The 23698-nt window shown below is 42.2% G+C and overlaps 1 protein-coding gene across 6 annotated transcripts in view; it reads left to right on the top strand.

Annotated features, from left to right (window-relative positions):
• Window positions 1-11162: 11162 nt before the first annotated feature.
• LOC109882514 (liprin-beta-2) overlaps window positions 11163-23698 on the top strand; it is a 29290-nt gene continuing 16754 nt past the window's right edge. The window contains exons 1-8 of one of the 6 annotated variants that reach the window (XM_031831049.1): window positions 13289-13459; window positions 14116-14167; window positions 14240-14326; window positions 16173-16286; window positions 19089-19220; window positions 21399-21491; window positions 22086-22194; window positions 22973-23034. In XM_031831049.1, the coding sequence (XP_031686909.1) occupies window positions 16275-16286; window positions 19089-19220; window positions 21399-21491; window positions 22086-22194; window positions 22973-23034 (408 nt within the window). In that variant the 5' untranslated portion in view covers window positions 13289-13459; window positions 14116-14167; window positions 14240-14326; window positions 16173-16274. The other 5 variants (XM_020474625.2, XM_031831050.1, XM_031831051.1 and 2 more) reach the window with 5 other exon arrangements.

Genomic DNA, 23698 nt, shown 5'->3' with positions numbered 1-23698 from the left:
GAGAGAGAGAGAGAGAGAGAGAGAGAGAGAAAGAGAGAGAGAGAGAATAGGAGGATTCATAGGATAAATGGACTGACATTTTTTAAGCGAATCAATTCAGTTATCCCACTCCATCTTGCAGTTGTGTTCCCTATGTTATGATGTGCAGTCTATGTTATGATGTGTAGCCTATGTTATGATGTCTAGACTATTTTATGATGTGTTTTTTGCTAAACAGTATATTAGACAGAACACCATTCATGATTGCCATACACAACATTTGGTCATTGACATACTGTAGGCAGTGATTTGATGCTCTCTGGTGGCCTTGTAAGGCATAGCAGCACATCACTGCCTCCCCATGCTCTCCTATACAGATAGCAAAGATGGTGGATAATGAAGATGCTACATAAAGGCTGTTTACCATAAAAACAAAAAGGTCAAGGTTTCTGTCTGTGTAAGTGGGCGTTTCCGCCGTGCATTCTCAAAGAAGGAGAGGGAACGCCCACTTAGACAGGAACCTTCACAATTGATTTCAACGGGAATCTGCCAGATAACAGCTGGCTCTGGTCTACATCGTCCCCCTTCACCCCTGCTCACCCCACCATGCCCAATCAGAAAAGAAAATGCCTGTGAGATGTTTCGCTTTCTCTACGGTCTCTGCTAATGAGACACTGTCAAATGAACACACAGATTAATGCAAATGGAACAGAGAGGCAAAAGTGAAACATAAATGCTCTATTACAAATGAATCTGCAACACAATACCATTTCAATTGGGTTATGTGAACACATTACACTACAGAAGATAAACAGATCCACATACAGTATGTTGCCATAGTGTGTAATGTACCATTAATTGTAGCAGCCCGCTGGCAAAATGTACATTATAACACTGTTAATGAGCCATCCTGCCCCCAACAGATGCAATAACACGGCGAGTGAACATTCTCCCGATGGCATATGTCAATGTAGGTCAATCAAATAGAAATGATGCATTTCAGTCAATTCCCGAAGACAGATTCATGGTTACAGTGTATGGAATGGGATTCAATTTAAAAGGTAAAAGGTATGTTTTGTCGAGCCTAGGGTGCCGGAGAGGGGAGAGGACAGGGAAGGGATAGAGCAGGTGGTAGGGGAGGGTGTGTAGATAATATCTCAAACTCTCCAACTGTAGAACAATGTTATGATGCCGTCTTCCCCACTATAACAGCTATCTGAGCAGTGTTTTTCACAGTACATCCAGAAGGTTGTTTCTTCCCTCTTGGATTGTGTTGAGCGGTGCAGAGGTTTGTGGGAGAAAACACAGTGATTGTACCATATCATTAACGTGCTAGTGGTTAGAGCGTTGGACTAGTAACTGGAAGGTTGCAAGTTCAAACCCCCGAGCTGACAAGGTACAAATCTGTCGTTCTGCCCCTGAACAGGCAGTTAACCCACTGTTCCTAGGCCGTCATTGAAAATAAGAATTTGTTCTTAACTGACTTGCCTGGTTAAATAAAGGTAAAATAAATTTTAAAAATCCCTGGCCAGACAAAAAGCCTTTATTTTGCCAACAACTGACGGGTTGTGACTAAAATAGGCCTACAAGTCGAAATGTTCATTATACACTCTTAGAAAAAAAAGTTTAAAAAAGGGTTCTTCAGCTGTCCCCATTGGAGAGCCCTTTTTTGTTCCAGGAAGAACCATTTTGGGTTGTATGTATAACCTTCTGTGGAAAGGGTTCTAATTGGAAAATAAAGGGGTTGTTCAAAGGGTTCTCCTATGGGGACAGCCAAATAACCCTTTTAGGTTCTAGATAGCACTTTTCTTTCTAATAGTGTACCAAAGACCTTGAAATAACGACAATATAGGGGTGGTAGGATGATGCTGTACTCTGGTTCTGGTCAAGGACGTGATATAATCTGACTAATCTGATACATTTTGTTGTGGTGCAGTTCAGTTGGTAGGTTATCACTCCTCCGGGGATTGCATCTCTGCCACTATGGAGCCAGAGTGCTATGAAATAACAACCTTATCTGCGATTCAGTAAGTAGTCTACGTATCGACCCTTGGGTGTGTGTGATTACAACACATTGGCAAACATACAGTACCAGTCAAACATTTGGACACACCTACTAATTCAAGGGTTTTTCTTAATTTGGACTATTTCTACATTGTAGAATAATAGTGAGGACATCAAAACTATGAAATAATACATATGCAATCATGTAGTAACCAAAGAGGTGTTAAACAAATCAAAATATATTTAATATATTATCCACCCTTTGCCTTGATGACAGCTTGCACACTCTTGGCAATTTCTCAACCAGCTTCACCTGGAATGCTTTTCCAACAGTAATGAAGGAGTTCCCACATATGCTAAGCACTTGTTGGCTGCTTTTCCTTCACTCTGCGGTCCAACTCATCCCAAACCATCTCAATTGGGTTGAGGTTGGGTGATTGTGGAGGCCAGGTCATCTGATGCAGCACTCCACCACTCTCCTTCAAATAGGCTTTACACAGTCTGGAGGTGTGTTGGGTCATTGTCCTGTCAATGTCCCACTAAGTGCAAAGCAGATGGGATGACATATCGCTGCAGAATGCTGTGGTAGCCATGCTGATTAAGTGTGCCTTGAATTCTAAATAAATCACAGACAGTGTCACCAGCAAGGTACCCCCACACCATCACACCTCCTCCTCCTCCATAACCACACATGCAAAGATTATTCGTTCACCTACTCTCAAAGACACGGCGGTTGGAACCAAAAATCTCAAATTTGGACTCATCAGACCAAAGGACAGATTTCTACCAGTCTAATGTCCATTTCTCATGTTTATTCATCTTATTGGTGTCCTTTAGTAGTGGTTTCCTTGCAGAAATTTGACCATGAAGAACTAATTCAGGCAGTCTCCTCTGAACAGTTGATGTTGAGATGTGTCTGTAACTTGAACTCTGTGAAACATTTATTTGGGCTGCAATTTCTGAGGCCGGTAACTCTATTTAACTTATCCTCTGCAGCAGAGGTAAATCTGGATCTTCCTTTCCTGTGGGGTTTCCTCATGACAGCCAGTTTCATCATAGCGCTTGATGGTTTTTGGTACTGCACTTGAAGAAACTTTCAAAGTTCTTAAAATGATCCATGTGGACTGACCTTCATGTCTTCGTGTCTGGACTATCATTTATCTTTGCTTATTTGAGCTGTAGCCATAATATGGACTCGGTCTATTACCAAATAGACCAAATATTACCAAATAGGGCTGTTGTCTGTATAGGAACCGCAATCTACCTTGTCACAACACAACTGATTGGGCAGTGGGCAGTGTTCGGAAGTTCGGATGACTGACGTGCCCAAAGTAAACTGCCTGTTACTCAGGCCCAGAAGCTAGGATATGCATACAATTGGTAGCATTGGATTGAAAACACTAAAGTTTCTAAAACTGTTAAAATAATGTCTGTGAGTATAACAGAACTGTATGGCAGGCGAATACCCGAGGAAAATCCATCCGGAAATGTCAATGATAGCTATGGGATATACAAATAAATAGGACGCAGATTGCGGTTCCTATAGCTTTTACTAGATGTCACCAGTCTTTAGACAGGGTTTCAGGCTTGTTTCTTGAAAAAGGAACAAGTAGTTGTAGTTTATCCAAGGTGTCCGTCATTAGAAAATGAGTCTTGTTGCGCGTGTGAATGAGGCGCATGCTCTTTGTTATTTATCTTTCCATTTGAACATACTATTCTCCGTCTTAAATATTATAGTTTATTTAGATATTAGAGTACCTGAGGATTAATTAAAAACATCGTTTGACTTGTTTGGACGAACTTTACCGGTAACTTTTGGAATCGTTTGTATGCATGTTGAAAGAGTGGATTACTGAAATCAATGGTGCCAACTAAACTGACATTTTCCGATATAAAGAAGGACTTTATCGAACAAAACGACCATTCATTGTGTAGTTGGGACCCTTGGGATTGCAAACAGAGGAAGATCTTCAAAGTAAGTGATGTATTTCATCGCTATTTGTGATTCTTTGACGCCTGTGCTGGTTTGAAAAAGTTTTTGATGTTGGGCGCTGTCCTTAGATAATCACATGGTATGCTTTCGCCATAAAGCCTTTTTGAAATCTGACAACGAGGTTGGATTAACAAGAAGTTAAGCTTTTAAATGATGTAAGACACGTGTATGTTCATGAATGTTTAATATTACGATTTTATAATTTTAATTTAGCACTCTCCAACTTCACCAGATGTTGTCGAATTTGATGTCTGGGAAATGTCCTGGGAAATTATCTTGTTTCTTACAACCTCATGCTAATCACATTAGTCTACATTAACTCTACCTTCCCATGTAGGGGGACACCAATCCTGTAGAGCAGGTATTCCCAAACTGGGGTCGGGGGTACGCCAAATAAAAATTTGATTCAGATTATAATTTTTTTAAATGGTTTAAATCTTCACATTTTCAAATAGTCTATTTAGGTTTTTTTCTTGCCTGAGTAGCCTCGTTTCATTGCCAAAAATAAAATGAAACCATCTAGTGTTCAGCAAAGTAACAACACAATGTAAAATACTGGTAGCCTAGTCAAATAATTAAGATCCAATCACATTAACCATTACTCTCTCACAGGAATTTCACGAACGGTCCGTATGTAGCGAAACGTAGCTGCTGCTCATGTTGGTATCTGTACTGATGACGCAAAAGCCATGACAGGGAGATATGGTGGAGGGGTAACGCGCGTGCAAGCAGTTGCTCCCGACGCCACTTGGGTACACTGCATCGTCCACCGAGAGGCTCTTGCTGCCAAGGGAATGCCTGACTACTTGAAAGACATTTTGGACACTACAGTTAAATGGTAACTTTGTTCATCTTAGCGCACGGATCCCGTTAACGGGATCAATATCGACAACATCCGGTGAAGCTGGAGTGCGCCAAATTCAAATGTCAAAATCGTAATATTAAATTCATGAACATACAAGTGTCCAAGTGTCCTACATCATTTAAAAGCTTAACTTCTTGTTAAGCTTTGTCAGATTTCAAAAAGGCTTTACTCGAAAGCATACTATGCAAGTATCTGAGGACAGCGCCCCACACACAAAAGCATTTAAAAATAATCCAAACCAGCAGAGGCTTCACAAAACTCAGAAATAGCGCTAAAATAAATCACTTACCTTTGAAGATCTTCCTCTGTTTCAATCCCAAAGGTCCCAGCTTCACAACAAATGGTAGTTTTCCTTGATAAAGTCCTTCTTTATATCCCCAAAAAGTATGTTTAGTTGGTGTGTTTGATTCAGTAATCCACCCATTCCACTAGTTCAACATGCATACAAAGGAATCCCAAAAGTGACCAATAAACTTTGTCCAAACAAGTCAAACAAATTTTCTAATCGATCCTCAGGTACCCTAATATGTAAATAAATGATACAATTTAAGACGGAGAATAGTGTGTTCAATACCGGAGATAAATAACGAAGTGCGCGCCCTCATCCACTCGCGCCACAAGACTACAGTCCAAATGACATTCACCTTGAAAAACTACAAATTCTAGCTAATTTTTCAAAAGACAAGCCTGAAACCCTTTCTAAAGACTGTTGACATCTAGTGGAAGCCATAGGAATTGAAATATGGGAGCTATTTATGTGTATATCCCATAGACAAGCGTTGAGATTGACAGTGACCTCAAATAAAACATTTGGGATGGATTTTCCTTGGGTTTTCGCCTGCAATATCAGTTCTGTTATACTCATAGACATTATTTTAACAGTTTTAGAAATGTCAGATTGTTTTCTATCCAATTATATGCATATCCTAGCTTCTCGGTCTGAGTAACAGGCAGTTTACTTTGGGCACGTCATTTATCCAAACTTCCGAACACTGCCCCCTAGCCCTAATAGGTTAAAGTAAGGCCCCTGAACTCTCGTGTATTTTCTGCACTATGCAGTGATATGGGCAGCGACCATGTAACGATTTTACAACATACAGAAGTGCGCTGGTTATCAAGGGGCAAAGTATTGACACTTTTTTTTAAATTGAGAGATGAGCTTAAAGTTTTCTTTACTGACCCAAATTTTCACTTGTCTGACCGCTTGCATGATGGCAAGTTTCTCACACGACTGGCCTATCTGGGTGATGTTTTTTCTCACCTGAATGATCTGAATCTCGGGTTACAGGGACTCACCTCAACTATATTCAATGTGCGGGACAAAATTGGGGCTATGATTTAGAAGTTGGAGCTCTTCTCTTTCTGCATTAAAAAGGACAACACACAGGTCTTTCCTTTATTGTATGATTCTGTGTGTGCAAATGAACTCAAGCTTACAGACAATGTCAAATGTGATATCGCGAAGCACCTGAGTGAGTTGGGTGCACAACTTTCCCAAAACGGATGACACAAACAACTGGATTGTTATCCCTTTCATGCCCTGCCACTTACTGATATCTGAACAAGAGAGCCTCATCGAAATTGCAACAAGCGGTTCTGTGAAAATTGAATTTAATCAGAAGCCACTGCCAGATTTCTGGATTGGGCTGCGCTCAGAGTATCCTGCCTTGGTAAATCGCGCTGTTAATAAGACACTGATGCCCTTTGCAACCACGTACACTCTGTATGTAGCCTCATTATTGTTATTTTATTGTGTTACTTTTTATTTTATTTTGACTTTAGCTTATTTAGTAAATATTTTCTTAACTCTATTTCTTGAACTGCATAGTTGGTTACGGGCTTGTAAGTCAGCATTCCACGGTAAAGGTCTTACTTAACCTGTTGTATTGTGACAAAAACAATTTGATTTGTATATAGATGAAATAAGAGGATTATATGATTACATCTGTGAACAGAGGATGTAATATAATGTGACAATGTGCATTAGGTTTAAAGATTTATATACATGTTCCTGTGAGTAGGTTTGTGTGTGTACGCGTTTGCATGTAATTATACTGCACCATTCTGTCTACACCACCCATAGGGTTTTCACTTGGACTTTGTTATGACAGCCACTGGTCCATGCTTGCATTGGTTATCAGTATCTATCATCCTGTCCTCCTACTGTATGTCCGTCCTGCTGGTCAGTACCATCTTTATACTTATTCAACCTTGTTTCCAGTAAGACAGTATTTTATAACTTCTGTATTCTCAGCCTAAGGGCCAAATAACAGCCATAAGAATCATATCAGGCATGACAAAATTAAGAAACACAAGACAATTAAGAAATCTAGAAATATTAAAATGAGCAATGTCAGTCCGGAATATAAGTCTCTAAGGTGTAGGGTGGAGTACTGGGTGGCAGCCGACTAGTAACAGTGACTAAGGTTTCAACAGTCTGATGGCCTGAAGATAGAATCTGTTTTCCAGTCTGTTGGTTCCAGCTTTGATGTACCTGTCTCCACCTTCTAGATGGTAGCAGAGTGTACAGGCTGTGGCTCGGGTGGCTGAGGTCCTTGATGATCTTCTAGGCCTTCCTGTGACTCTGGGTGCTGTAGTTGTCCTGAAGGGCAGGCATTGTGCCACCAGGAGTTGGGCAGACCGCACCACCCTCTTGAGAGCCCTGCAGTTACGGACAGTGCAGTTGCTATACCAGGCAGTGATAGGGCAGTGTGCAGTGCGAATGTAATTGCGTCATTCATGGATTTTTTTGGGGCGGTATGCAAATTGTATTGAGTCTAGGGTGTCGGGTAAGGTGAAGGTGATATGATCCTTGACTAGTCTCTCACAGCATTTCATGATGACAGATGTGAGGGCTACAGGGCGATAGTCATTTAGTTCAGTTACCTTCAGGACATATGAATGAAGTTAACAAGTTATAGAAATAAAGGGAAGACAAATGGAGTACTTGAACAATATATATTTTTTAACCACCCCTTTTCCATGGTATCCAATTGGTAGTTACAGTCTTGTCTCATTGCTGCAACTCCAGTACGGACTCAGGAGAGGCAAAGGCCGAGAGCCATGCGTCCTCCGAAACACAACCCAAACTGCTTCTTGACACAATGCCCACTTAACCCAGAAGCCAGCCACACTAATGTGTCAGAGGAAACACCATACACTTGGCAACCGTGTCAGCGTGCACTGCACCTGGGCCCACCACAGGAGTCGCTGGTGCCTGCCAACAAGTGGACGACACTGGCCCAATTGGTTGCAGCCGGCTACCACTGCGCCACTCGGGAGGCCCACAAAAACAAAAACAGAAACAATGCCAAGGTTGCGCTCCCATCCCATTTGGATAGGACTGCTGACAATGGCAAGAAAAGTCAAAAGCCACATCCATGGAGGATGTTTACATGGGGGAAAAAGCTGTTGTTGTTTTGCTGTAAATGGAGGTAAAGAGGACTCCTTAAAGCTGCAGTCATCTGAGTGCTGATTAGAATCTCTTTGACTGGTTTTGCATTTTAGTTCATGATTGTAAACTGTCCCATCCCTTACTCCCCTCCCTTCTGCTCCTTCTGCCCCTCTCCGTCTCTCTCAAACCTTCCTCTCTCCAGCTCTACTCTCACTCCCTCCATCCCCCTCTCTCTCTTTCTCTTTTTCAATTTCTCCTACCGGTGCATGGTGATCTGGTGAGTAACAGTGTATGAAGTAGCCCGTTGCCATGGCGTCAGATGCCAGCCACATGCTGGAGGAAGCTTTGGAGCAAATGGAGGCAGCCTTGGAGTAAATGGATGACATTATCGCTGGTAAGATTCAAATTTTATTAAGACCTCCTCAAAGACAATCCGGTTTGCAATTACTGCTCTCTCTAGACTGGTATTTCATAATGTGTTGAAGGTTTAATTGAGATTTAAATAGATTAACTTAGAGTAGGAATGTTACAATGTGTTCAGTTCTTTCTAAGCATAATCTAAAAAAAATGGTGTACTTTAGATTTTACATGAAATGAGGAAAGGAAAGTTCCTCTTGTGATTTTGAATTTTGAGATACTGGGATTGAGTTTGAGTTTGTTTCAACTAGAGCATATTTACTGGGGGAAACTGCAGGTTTTGATTAGACGGTCCTTGACAGTAGTCTACTGTACATCAATCTTTCTGCTTGTCTTTGAAGCTGCCTCTGTTCTTCCCCCACCTGATCTATTCCATTTATACTCTATCATTTTTATTGCATTTACATTTAGGACGACACTGGCCCAATTGGATGACACTGGCCCAATTGGACGACACTGGCTCAATTGGTCGCAGACACTCTTATCCAGAGCAACTTACAATTGCTTCAACTAAGGTCCATAACACCACATGTCATAGTCATAGAATGTAAAAACGCTCCTCAGTAAAGCAGCTGTCAGCAAAATCGGTGCAAGAAAGACAAATACAACAGTAAGGTTTGATTTATATTTTCTTTACACACACACTCTCTTTCCCGTAAGGGGCACAAGACACACGGCTCTAATAATGAAGATAGCATAGTGCTAATGACCCCCAGCAGACTGCTCTAAGACTGAGAAAACAGTGACATCACCCATAGAGATGGTAATACAGGCTAGCATAATGCTAATAATGAAGATAGCATAGTGCTAATGACCCCCAGCAGACTGCTCTAAGACTGAGAAAACAGTGACATCACCCATAGAGATGGTAATACAGGCTAGCATAATGCTAATAATGAAGATAGCATAGTGCTAATGACCCCCAGCAGACTGCTCTAAGACTGAGAAAACAGTGACATCACCCATAGAGATGGTAATACAGGCTAGCATAATGCTAATAATGAAGATAGCATAGTGCTAATGACCCCCAGCAGACTGCTCTAAGACTGAGAAAACAGTGACATCACCCATAGAGATGGTAATACAGGCTAGCATAATGCTAATAATGAAGATAGCATAGTGCTAATGACCCCCAGCAGACTGCTCTAAGACTGAGAAAACAGTGACATCACCCATAGAGATGGTAATACAGGCTAGCATAATGCTAATAATGAAAATTCTAGCAATTCCCGGAATAGGGCTACAACTTTGGTGACATGAGATCATGAATATATATCTGTGCAGACTAGTGTACATTTTAAAAGACCATTAGAGCACAGCACTTTGACACACTGCATTTACTCATAGAGGCAGTCAATACAACATACAATGTCTTTACAATATCCCTATAGAGAACACTTTCTTAGCTGACAGCATTCAGGCACTGTAGAAGATAGCGTTGTAGTGGGAGTGTGCCCTCTAGTGGTCTGGCTAGGTAGCAGTTGGATGTTTTCAATTATTTCACACAGTATGTTGATGTATTCAGTGACATCAAACCTACATGAGACATTCATCAGCACATAATACTTTCACTCAGCAATCCTGACAGCCTGTTTGTGGAGTGGGCACATACAATATATTCAACACCGAACAGTTTATAGTAATCCGATTTCAGAAAATCAAAACAAGTCAAAATGGATTGCTAGACTCTGGGAGAGCTAGCGTTAAGGCTCTGATGGCTGTATCTCCACTATGAGGCAAAATCTCTGGGTGAACAAAACTATAGATCATGTACAGTATTTATAGGGTACATGAAGGCATAATGTCTGTTTGGTGGTGGTCTTTATTCAGGGGTGGATTCCCCCTCCCATCTCCTCTCCACCCAGAAGTAGGAGCCAGAAAAGAGGTCTCTGATCTGCCACTTGTAATGAGATCCAGAGGTAGCTGCTGCTGCTCAGACTGGGAGCAGTTAGTTCCCCTCCTCCATCCCTTCCTCCTCTTTCTTCTCCTTATCCACTCCTTCCTGCTTGCATTTTGATGTTGATTTTATTTGCACATAAACTTTATCACATACTTACTATGCACATTCAGGGTAAGGAAAGGGACATCTAATAATCTTCCCACCTAACTACACTTCCTATTCCCCCTTCTTTCTCCTCACCTAACCTCCATCCTTCTCCTCACGCCTATTTATTCTCCTCATTCTCTTCCTCCTCCCCCTCCTCTCTGTCTACCTACCATTCCTGGTCTGTACCACATCTGTGACAAGCATGTGTAGAAGAATGCTCCCTCTCTCCCGAGCCCCTTTTAGAGAGATCACAAAAGTAGCTACATCGACGGGTACTTCAGGGAGAGAGAGAGGGGGGGGGGTGTGTATGAGACAGAGAGGGAGAGGCATAAAAAGAGAGAGACAGACAGAAAGCAAGAGAAAGAGAGTGTGTGTGTGTCTGTGTGTGTGTGTGTGTGTGCGTAAGAGAGAGCGAGAGAGAGAGAAAGAGAATAAGAGAGAGAGAGGGGAGGAGAAAAGGGAGAAGAAAGGGAGGGAGAGGAGCCAGCTGGCGTGGTCTTGAGTCGTAGAGCTGCAGTCTGATATTAGAGACTAGCCACTTCTCAGCCTGCCTCTGTCTGGGCTCCAAACCACACAGCCAGGGTCCGAACCAGACACAGCACACCATAGGGTCCCCACTACAGTCTCTCTGCAGCAAGAGAGAGGGAAGGAGGGGAAGAAGAAGATAGAAGGTTTCAGGGAGATTAACAGTGATATAGTATCTTTCTTTCTGATCCCTACTTTATTAATCACTCTCTTTTCTATCTATCTCTCTCTCTCTCTCTCTCTCTGTCTCTGTCTCTGTCTCTCTCTCTGTGTGTGTGTGGAGCCTCACTGCCTTGCCGGGATAAGTTGCAGTGTAGAGTTTGAGGAAGGAAATAGTGAAAGCTACAATGGGCCAACAGAATGGAGTATAACATCGATTGTTATAAGCATTTTGCCTGGCTGAAAAAGGTAAGAGGCTTTTTGAGGTTTCACTTTCATGCATTACCTTGCTTATACATCTGTATAGAGGAATCTATTTTTTGTTATTCTACACAGACAGTGAAATTCCTTGCATACTGGTGATGCACATGGAGAAAGACGTGTATTGTGGAGTTGCTCATTGTAACACAGTTGGCAACATTGATAGTACAGACCCTGTTTTGACCGTAAGCTGGAAATTTGTGCGTCATGCTGTCCTAAAAAGCAAAAAGGCAGTAAATGCTAATAGCGTGAAACTGAGAAAAATTGCTTTAATTTACCTTGGTTTCACAGTAACTTTATGCATTTACTACTAACATGACCCCCATTTTCTCCATAACACAATACAATAGAGGCAGGATACTTGTCCACATGATTAAGCATGTATTTAATGTAGCAAAAAATGACATGAACTCATTTTCAACTAAATGAGCAGTTACTGCCTTTTTGCTTGGTAGGGCAGCATAGTACTCACCTGTTCTGTTGTCTGTCATTTCTACACCTTCACAGAAAAGACCGGTATAGGGAAAAGCTTGGGAATTGTTGAAGAGCAACAGGTAGCATTCAATAAAACATGGTAACCAGCTTTCTGGAAAACACTTTGAACTCTCATTTACATTAACATTTTAGTCATTAAGCAGACGTTCGTATCTACTTACAGCAGTGAGAGCATACATTTCCATACCTTGTTTATTATCTTGGTCGTACTGGTCCCCCATCGGAATCCAAACCTGGCATCTACCAACTGAGCCACAAGGGACCCAACTCTCCCTGTGTTTGTTTACTGAACAGGAATAATATAATATTTTACTAATATAAGTTTAGTTCATTTTTATTTTTACAGGGACAGTGCACATTAAACAACGATTCAGTAAAAGTTTTCAACCGCAGTCCCTGGGCAGGTTCTTAAAACAATTACAATACAGACAAACAATGAGCAGTGAGCACATGCAGAGCAACATAGAACAATAGCACCAAAAGCAACAAAACAAAATGCATAAAAGCAAGTGTTTCCACACCTCACATGCTACAGACAACATGGAAAGCAGCAATACACAGCTGGGGATTATGTTCACAAGTCTGATTGGCCTTTAACCATTTCTTCGTTTTTTTGTGAAGGTGGGATAGGTGGTGCAGTTATGCGTGTCTGATGACAGTGGGTTCCAGGCATGGGAAGCTCTCACAGAGAAAACAGATTGACTAAAGGTGCTTTTCCATAAGGAAACTATATCCATAACTCTGCAGGCGATTCATACATGGTATCACAACAGGAACATTTAATTTCCGTATGGTTCAAATAGCTATATGGCTAATCTGTCAATTCATCTGTTGAGGAACTTTTACTGAATTTCAGTGAAGAATGTGTAAGCTAATCTGAGTCTGTGGCTGAATGGATGTTATCTAGGATAGGAGGAAAATATTTAAACGAGTCACTAAATGGGAACCAGATCTGGTATGGTGAGCTTGTGCACCAGGCTTAACCTATTTCACGGTCCCTGCGGCCAATCAGCAATCAAGGTCCCAGTGACCAATCACCAATTAGGGGCAGGAAACATGTGTCGGGAGAAGAGTATACTGGAATGTGTGAAAGATAAACACCAGACAGGTCAAGAGGTCATAGTACCTGAGGAGAATTGATGAATGGTTGGGCAACATGTGTTTTCACTTCAGACTTTGTCCTTCCTCTGGGGGCACAGTACAGGACGCACCTGAAATAGACCTGATAGGACTAGACTGGATGCAGTTACGATCAGCCCATTCCTGAATTCTCCTTCACCATCTTGTTGTCATTAGGGAGATGTGATTAACTCTTTGCTGGTTCGTACCATCTGGACCTTGTTGTTACGGGGTTAACTTGGACACAAAATGGCCTGATAGATGATTATATACGAAGTCTCTCTCTCTTTTACCAAACTGACTTGCTTATTTGGACTTGTTTACAGGATGTTTATGTTGGGCAAAAATGTGTTATTTGCAGCACTTGAAATAGCTGAAGAGAGAATGTATTTGCATATTCTATTGTTCAAAAGATAATATGGCTATATGCATACTTTGTCTTCTTTTTCCTATGACTCGTGAAGGAAGTTAAACTCCAGCCACATGCTGTGGATTCTGAATCTAAAACAGTTAGATCTGAAGAGTATTCTTACATAGTCCTCGCGGTCACTGCGCCACAAACTTACAATGGTTGTGGTTTAAAAAAGTTTGGATTTCTCAGCAATTTGCTCTGATTTTGTTTCATTCTTTATATGAACGGCTAAGCCATTATTTAGGAAGGCCCGAGGTCTTGCACACTTGGTCGAGAAGCAAATATCAAATTATTAGAATACTAAAAGGTTCAACATCATTTGATGAAAGCTTAAGAAGCATAAACCTCTTACAGAATTCCACACTCACGGCCACAATAGGTTATTTAAAATGTAATACCAGTGCTGTGTGTGTGTGTGTGTGTGTGTTCTTGTTGTTCTCTCCAGAGTCTGAGCTTTCATTTCAGAGAGCCCTGGTTCAAGGTAGAGCTGACACTGGGTAACTCCTCTCACTTCACAGTTGTATTTGTACTGACCACAAATTGACCAGTAACTGACCACTCCTCTGTAGGTAAACCAGCGGTCTCCTGTGAACGGTGAGACTAACCAAGAACGGTTGACACGCTTAGAGGGAGACAAAGAGTTCCTTGTCCTCCAGGTAAGATTACCTTATGGCATAAACAGTGCATGCATGTGTATGTTTTGCTTTTGTGTGTTTGTATGGGAGAGAATAGTGTGTTTCGCTGCACATTAGCATATATCCAGCAGCATACCACCCTGCATACCACTGCTGGCTTGCTTCTGAAGCTAAGCAGGGTTGGTCCTGGTCAGTCCCTGGATGGGAGACCTGATGCTGCTGGAAGTGGTGTTGGAGGGCCAGTAAGAGGCACTCTTTCCTCTGGTCTAAAAAAAATATCCCAATGCCCCAGGGCACTGCCCTGTGTAGAGTGCCGTCTTTCGGATGGGACGTTAAACGGGTGTCCTGACTCTCTGAGGTCATTAAAGATCCCATGGCACTTATTGTAAGAGTGGGGGTGTTAACCCCGGTGTCCTGGCTAAACTCCCAATTTGGCCCTCAAACCATCATGGTCAGCTAATAATCCCCAGTTTACAATTGGCTCATTCACCCCCCTCCTCTCCCCTGTAACTATTCCCCAGATCGTTGCTGCAAATGAGAACGTGTTCTCAGTCAACTTACCTGGTAAAATAACGGATAAAACAATAAGAGTTGTGTTAATGGATATATCCTTCACCTACAGAAATTATTTAAATTCAGCTGAAGTTGAATCCCCCGAGTTGAATATGAGCCTACTGATATACATGAGGATACATTACACTGCATTGGCCCCCTTATGTATCAGTCATAAGAGAGGGAGGAAGAGAGAGAGAGAGACGGAGAGAGTTGAATTTGAGCCTACTGCAATACAAGAGGATACATTACACCGCATTGGCCCCTTGGTGCCCTCTATAAAATATAAACAGTAGTATCTCTATCATGTATCAGTCATAAGAAAGGGAGGGAGGGAGAGGAAGAGAGAAAAAGAGAGAGGAAGAGGGAAGGAGATAGAGAAAGATACAGAGAGAGAGATGCAGAGAGAAAGCTATATATATATATACGTAAATATATGAGAGGGGGGTGCTAATCCAGTGGTTGGCCTTCATTGCTGTGTTGTTTTGTTGTCAACAAGGGTTAGGTACAAGGGCAGTACTTCTTAAGTGTGTGTGTGTGTGTGTGTGTACACTAGTTCTCAAGGCTGTTGAGTAAGGGTTTTTCTGCAGTCAGGTCCAGACTTGCTGGCTACAACACACCTCTGTTTGTTGGCAGATGTGATGTCTTGTTGTTGTGTATAGGTCTCATGTACACACTACCACATTCCTCCACTAAACTCCATCTGATTGGCTGGTTGAGCCCTGCCTTTTGTAACTGATTGGCTCTTTCGCTAGTTTGTTTTCTCAACAGCTTTATCTACATCATGAGTAGTGCAGAGCCAGCTTGATGGGCTGAACTGAGAAAAACTCCTGAAGGACAAAGAGTCCTTCATTCAGCTTTGGAAATACTTGCACTGTTTAATTTGGCAGTGTTAAGTCTATATCAATTAAGGAGCTGATATGTTTTGAAATGGATGGCAGGCAAAGAGAGGTGATTTTAATGACTTTGAGAAAGTGCATATGGATGGTGGGGTTAGATGACTTCCCAGGTCTGGAGGAGTAAAGGATGGAGCCAGGGAGGGAGAAAGAGAGTGTGGGAATGAAGGATGAGCAGAGGTCAAGAGGGTTGACAACATTGAAAGAAGGGGTCAGAAATGTTGAAGTATTGCTGTCTACTGGTGTGACTAAGTTTCTACTCCATTCCACACACACACACAACACACACACACACACACACACACACACACACACACACACACACACACACACACACACACACACACACACACACACACACACACACACACACACACACACACACACACACACACACACACACACACACACACACACAGGTGAGCGTTCTGACGGACCAGGTGGAAGCTCAGGGAGTAAAGATCAGTGATCTGGAAAGTTCTCTGGAGGAACACCAACACAAGCTCAACTCTACAGAAGAGATGCTGCAGCAGGTAAGGACCTCACACTCTGGTCCTCTTCCATTCATACAAACCTTTGAACACCAACCTTATTTACAGTCTCAGTTTAGACTGGCTTCAGCATGATATCAACTTCCTCGATTTGTGTGGTTATCAGGTTCACTTCTGTATCTTCCCGTTTCTATTCAAATTGGGATCTGAAAGTCTGCATCACAGCAGCACAACTATTATGCCTTCTCCCTTAGACTGACATGATGACATTTGCTTTATGTATGACTAGAATGCTTTAAAATAATGCATGTGTGAGCAGGGGACATCCAAAGCTTTCATCTACTACTTTGTATTTTAAGACTAGCACACACCCATGGCACAAATACTCCTCATACAATAGTCTTATATTCAGTCCACTAGCAGACTAGATTTAGACATGCTCTGTCTCCTAGCAGACTGTCTAGACATGCTGAGTCTCATGGTAGACTGCGTCCTAGAGAGGCCAGCTTCCCAGGAGGAAATTCCTCCCTGGGATTCCAGTTAGCCGGGCTCCAAAGTCTCTGACAACCCAACTATTTAGTGTGGTCTGTTCCCATCCAGGACTGATTCTTGGTGTGCAGCGGCTGTCTGCTCTGGTAGGTTTGGTCGTGGTGCTCTGCTCTAGGGCTGGTCTGTCTGGGCATGTGTGCACAGGACCGGGAGCGTAGTCAGTCACACCCCTAACCCCCCTGTGTGTGTGTGTGTGTGTGTGTGTGTGTGTGTGTGTGTGTGTGTGTGTGTGTGTGTGTGTGTGTGTGTGTGTGTGTGTGTGTGTGTGTGTGTGTGTGTGTGTGTGTGTGTGTGTGTGTGTGAGAGAGAGAGACAGATCTGTCATCAGTAGAGGTGTCCATGTCTCCCACTCCTGTGAGGTGCAGTAGAGTTCAAGCTCAGAGCAGACATGGAATCTCAGTCAGAATCAAGGATCCTCTTTACAACTAAGCTAAGATAACTTCATGACAGCAACATGCATGAAAAGGACTATCGTCAGTCCATACAAACTGGAAACTGAAGTAGGACAAACTTTGTATACTAGTAAGCATTTTTGTTACAGTATATCATCATTCCAGGGAGAGGCTTTCAACTGCTCCAAAGTTCCCCTGAACAAATTCTGTATAGTAGGCCAAATTTGTTAGACTGTCATTAAATGCCAACAATGCATTTCATTTGCTAGCCATTGCAAACTTCGATTCTGTTGCAAAACGTTTATTAAACAGAAGCAAAATAAATGAAATGGGGAGGGACCTACCAGCATTTGTCCAAAATAAACTTTTGATTTGCTCCGTTTGTTTCCATTCAAGGTTCTGACCCTTTACAATTTTCACCTAAAGTGACATACCCAAATCTAACTGCCTGTAGCTCATGACCTGAAGCAAGGATACCCATACTTTGAAGTTTGTGGAAATGTGAAATGAATGTAGGAGAATAGATATAGATCTGGTAAAAGAAAAAAAATTAGTTAAAAAAATTTTTTTTGCACCATCATCTATGAAATGCAAGAGAAAGGCCATTGTTATTTTAGCCCAGGCACCATTTAGATTTTGGCCACTAGATGGCAGCAGTGTATGTGCAAAGTTTTAGACTGATCTAATGAACCATTGCATATCTGTTCAAAATGATGTATGAAGACTGTCCAAATGTGCCTAATTGGTTTATTAATACATTTAAGTTCATCATTGTGCACTCTCCTCTCAAACAATAGCATGGTATTATTTCACTGTAATAGCTAATGTAAATTGGCCAGTGCAGTTAGATTAACAAGAAGTTAAGCTTTCTGCCCATATCAGATATGTCTTTGTCCTGGGATTTTTTTTGTTACTTACAACCTCATGCTAATCACATTCGCTCAACCGTCCCACAGGGAAGAAACCAATCCCGTAGAGGTTAAACGATAAACAGTTTCCATAATGAATACACCCCTGGTTAACGCTGTACGGCAGGGTTGTTCTGAAGGGCCGGGTTTGTTTCCTTGAGACGTGGTCATTATGAGGCGTTGGACCTGAGCCGCAAATCTCTTATTAGTGACACAGCTCTAATATTTTCCATGTGCACTCTCCCAGAAACCTTAGAAAACAAACCATTTTCTCTTTAAAAAAAAGCTACATTTTTAAATGCCCATGGTTGGACTGCCTCAGATATTTTCTTTGGACCTTTTTAAGGATGTGTTTACACAGGCAGCCCAATTCTGATATTTTTTTCACTAATTGGTCTTTTGACCAATCACATCAGATCTTTTCACATCAGCACTGTTTCAGAGCTGCTCTGATTGGTCAAAATACCAATTAGTGAAAAGAAAATCAGAATTGGGCAGCCTGAGACTTTGCACCTGCCTGAAATCAACCTAGTTAGCTGTTGAGTGAAATAGGGACATTCAAAGCAGACTGTTTTTCTGATAAAGAGGGATAATTAGTGGCCCAAGCAAGGTCCTAATCAGCATCATGTTAGATTGATAGCAATCCTCATTTAAATAGGAAGGCAAGTGCTGAGCCTCTACAGTATTTCTTGTTGTTGTTGTTGTTGTTGTTGTTGTATGGCAACTGTGCAGGGTTCTGTGGGCGCTTCACACTCCCCTCTGCATGATTTGTACTTGTGTAAGTCTGCCTGTGAGAGGGGCAGTAAAAATAGTGCCCAGAGGCTGTGTATATTTAGCCGTGTGAACAGTGTCTGACTTTGAGAGAACTGAACAGAGCTAAACGGTAGCTTCTTTAGTGTCCAGTGTAAAAGTTCTGTTTGGGCTTGGTGTGGTTGTACTACTTTTTTTTCTCCATTTGCATGATTGGTGTTAACAAGTGTCTCCCCTGGTGGCAGGAGCTCCTTAGCAGGACGTCACTGGAGAGTCAGAAGTTGGACCTGATGGGAGAGGTGTCCTCCCTTAAACTGAAGCTGGTGGACATGGAGGAGAAACAGATTAATGGAATAGCAAGGAAGCATAAAGCAGAGGTAAGGACACAGACACATGAGGGTGATGAGTGTAATCCTAAACTTTTATGTATGACTGAGGCGGTTAGAGTTGAGTCCCTGAGACAGACTGTACTGTAGCAAGACTGATTAAATGTTTTAAATATTTTATTTATTAAACATCTATAGAGTAGTGAAATAATTCAGCTTCCCTGAGGGGGTTTGTTTCACATCCCTTGTGATACTTATATTTAGTGAAGTGAGCTTTGCCAGGAAATGACAGGAGTGCATGTACAAGTCCTGATCATGTTTTGGGAGATATAACAATGCTGCTGACTTTGACAAACATCTGCTAAAGACAGTAAAATGTACTCCACCCTCTTCCTGGACTACCTAGGAATGAAACTACTCGTCATGGCTCTATGTTTTAGTTCAACCTGAAATGTGTGTTTGCTTAAGCCCATATGGTATGTTGGGTTACCTACACCCATCACCACATGGAGGTAAGGTCTAACATTTTTCCTCAGAACTACTGCAAAACCTGATACAGGTATGTAGTTACTGTCAAAACATGGCTTGTCAAAGAGCCTTTGTGCCCCAGAGCACATCCAGTACTATGTGAAGCCATGATGGTTGACTGGGTAAACCTGAGGGTGAGTAGGCTTTAATTCGGCGACAGGTTTTAGTTTTTAGTGTAACGTTTTAGTCTAAAGTCCTGATGTTTATGAAATCATGACTGGCCTATTGTATGAGCTGCAGAGGCAGGTGGTTTCCAAATGAGGAGACTCCACCCCTTTCAAGCCCGGGTAGCATAACACTTTAGACAGGAAATGATCCATACCTGTGGTTTATAATGTAGAGGATATTCAGTACACTTAGTAATATAAGGACATGTGTTGCAATAGTCTTTATGCTCTGGTCATGTACACACTGCCTTCCCTATGACAGCTGACTGGAGAGAATGAGACCTCTGTTTTGAACATTCCTCTGATGTGCCATGTGTGACCATTCAAGCGTATAGTATGTGTGTGAATATGCGCACGCACACTGACTCGTTTTTTAGGCCTCCCTGCTGTGGAGCGGAGTCCCTAAGCTCATGGTTATATATAGCTGTGGACAGCTCTCCATATATGTCATGTCCTCTATACTGGACACCATCTGATAATTCCACAGTCCAGGTATAGCTCTATGGTTGTTACACTCTAAGTATGATAACATGCCCTGCTCTAATGGACTAGACTGTTCCTTTCGTGTGGCAGTATCGCACACGTGTGAGATTAGGTACCTGTTCTCACTCCAGTAGGTCAAAAGCATATTTAGACAAGACTATTTCACAGGCCCAGAGGGTTTTTAGATCTCACAGCCCTTTGTTTCTCATTGTGGTTCACTCAGACATATCAACCCTCTGGGCATATCAACATATCAACACTGCATGGCTTTAAACATTCCATCTGTTACTTTATTAACTAAATGGGTGTAGAAAATGTAGGTAGTATATCGTTGAGGAACACCACGCACATCTTTCCCTTTTCATTCTTTTGGGGTTTTATTTTCCTTATTTCTCTCTTCCCTTTGTCAGAGTGTTGTGAACTTGATTAGTGAGCTGCAGGAGCAGATGTGTAAGTTTCAGCAGGAGATCAATTGCAGGATCTGGGAGAAAACAGGCCAGGCTGACAGCAGCCCACAGGAGGCCAGCGACATTGGGTCCACGGAGGCCCAAAACCCAGACCAGGGACTCGCCTGTGAGGGTAGCCCAGAGGAGGTACATGACAGTGGGCTGGAGGAGCCTCCTGACGTGATCCCATTCCCAGGCGTGGAGAATAGCTCCAGTACTTCTGAGGAGCAGTGCTGCTGTGGAGTGTAGGCAGAGAATGTCTGCATGACCTTTGACCCTAGTTGTCCCATCCCTGTGTATGGAATGATCCCAAGGCTCTGACACTTAGCTCTATGCTTGCACTAAGGAACCCCTCACCACAACTTGTGTAGTTCATGAAACCCAAACCCAATGCTATCCCATGACTTGTGTAGATAAGGGGGTTGCTGCATGCACTGTACTGCATCGTTTAAGAGGCATTTCACTGTGGTGTTTTGAGTAGTTGGCAGATAGAACTCATGGACTAATTGATAGTCTCCAGACTATTTAAACAATCCATTATCTGTTGATGTACATTTGTGACAATGACATGTACAATTTGTAAATCCTTTTATCAATGTCCCCAGGTCATACTTCAAGAGCTCAGACTTCTCAAGGAGAAAGTAGACCATCTTGAAGACCAGAAGTCCCAGTATGAGAGGAGACTCAAAGCAGCAAAGGTTAAACATGTTAGCCTACCTCATCTCCTGTTATGTCTAGACTGTACTAGTAGTGCCCAGATTCCTCTGCTATCTACAGCTTTCCTAAACTATGTCCAATCTGCTTTTCTGCCAGTTAGATAAGTCAGACAAGTCATTCACAAAAGGCTATTTTCTGAACAAATCTGCAGGCCATTTTCTTCGTAGAAATGGATTTAAATGGTGGTTAGGTCCTTGTCTCTTGGCGGTATTACAATACCTTGGTTAACACACCCCATTGCCATACCTCGCTGGCTCTCTCTACCCCTCAATTTCTCCTTTTCTTGAACGCTATACATGGTCATGTTGCGTTACTGTGAACATCAGTGTGCCCTATGTGAAACATATAGCCTGCTCTGGAAAGATGAACAAGCCAAATCATGTAAATATCTGCTTCAGGTGCATTTTTCTGCACCTACTATTACATCTGCTAAACAGTTTACGCCACAATAAACTTAGTCTCCAACAGTTTTATGTGGAGGTTTTTGTTATGAGTGATGACTTTGTCTTTCTATGAGTATGTGTTTTTAACTTATGCATGCTCCTGATCTTACCCTGTTCCCCTATCCCACACAGGCACAGATATCAGACCTCCAGCAGCTCCTGCTCAGTAAGAATGCAGAGATAGACAGCCTGCACGCACAGCTCCTGGCCAGACCACTGTCCGCTGAGACCTCCCAGAGAGGTAAGCACTTCAAAACTGTATTCAGGGTTTGTTATTCTGTAATGAAGGGGTTGTATGTCCTTTGTTGGTGACTAGCCAATAGGTTTTTGTCGGTCATGGATCAATAACATGCTGCGACTGTGCGTGAGTGGTGCTAACAATTGTTCTCTCTCCACCTTGCATTTCCACTGTTGGAGGATATGTACAGGAGAAGGCTCAACAATAAGCACAAGCCTTAACACTTTTTAACAACTTTAAAACACTGTTTCAACATCTTGTCCCTTACATGAATTCACTCGTTCATACCCTGTTGTGGGGCTCCAAGAAAATCAAACCCAGGAATGGATCTTGGCTTCCTCGGTCTGGTAACATTTTATGAGCTCATGTTCTTCAGCTGAGTAGATTATTGAATCCCTGATCAGAATACAGAATTTCCACTGGGAAGGGACTCTTGATCTGTGAATGTCAGCCAACTGGTGTCCAGTAACAGCCTTGATATGTCATCATGCTCTTGCTACTAGAAGTATGTTTAAGTGAGTAAGTTTCATTTTCAGAATCTTTTCCATTGCCTATGGCTGCCTGTCAACTTTCTCTACTTAATTTCTGCTTTATTGTATGGACCCCTAGCTCATATTGTTGCTTTTTCCCTGGCTAGGTGAGATGTTTTCCATCTGCGAAAAGCTCTGCTCCATCGATTTTACAAAACTATATGCATAAATGGGGTAGAAAATGAAAGATTGCAAATACATTGTCATATTATGGTACATGATGGCAACTACAGTATGACTCCTTTCTACAGACCAGGAGCTCCAAAGGTTAAAGACGGGGATGGAGACGCTGCTGGTTGCCAATGATGAAAAGGTGAGTAGGTGTCTGTCAAAGGTTACTACTAATGCATGTTTGTCTCTCTTGGTCCAGTAGTGAGATCATTTGCTATATGTCACAAAATGAAACATTGAACTGACTGATTCCATTGCTTTGTACAGTGTATACAGTTAGGTGCAGTTGTATACATTAAGCAATGTAGGTATACACAGCACGACCATCACTGTTAGAATGGCAGGAGCTGCTGGAAGGCTGATGGCGTACGTCACCACATCCGTAGCACCGCAGTTTACAGCACAGCTTTTGTACTCTTAGTTGCACCCACGGGTGGTATCTTTGAACAAATAGGCCTCATGCGTTCTCGCTCTCTCCGCAGCCATCTGTTTTAGGCAAAGCCACAATTAATGAGTCTTGGATATGCCAGACCTAATTTTGGAGTTTGGTCCATTAAGAGAAACTAGACCAGGCCATGGGCACTGGCACCACTTCAAAACACATGCACGTACTCCGTTACCACTACTGATTTCCAGCTGTGCCCATGTCACACCACATTTCTCAACTCTTATGTTAAAAGCATATGGAGAAAACCAATTACAGTGCCTTGCTAAAGTATTCAGACCCTTTGGATTATTTCAATGTTTGTTTTTAGTGGGATTAAAATTGTCAACAATCTAGAGTAAAAAAAACAAAAAAAACATAA

The sequence above is a fragment of the Oncorhynchus kisutch genome, linkage group LG8, assembly GCF_002021735.2.
Source record: "Oncorhynchus kisutch isolate 150728-3 linkage group LG8, Okis_V2, whole genome shotgun sequence".
NCBI classification, from domain to species: Eukaryota; Metazoa; Chordata; class Actinopteri; order Salmoniformes; family Salmonidae; genus Oncorhynchus; species Oncorhynchus kisutch.
The sequence above is the reverse complement of the archived record's forward strand: the minus strand, read 5'-3'. Positions and strand labels throughout refer to the sequence as shown.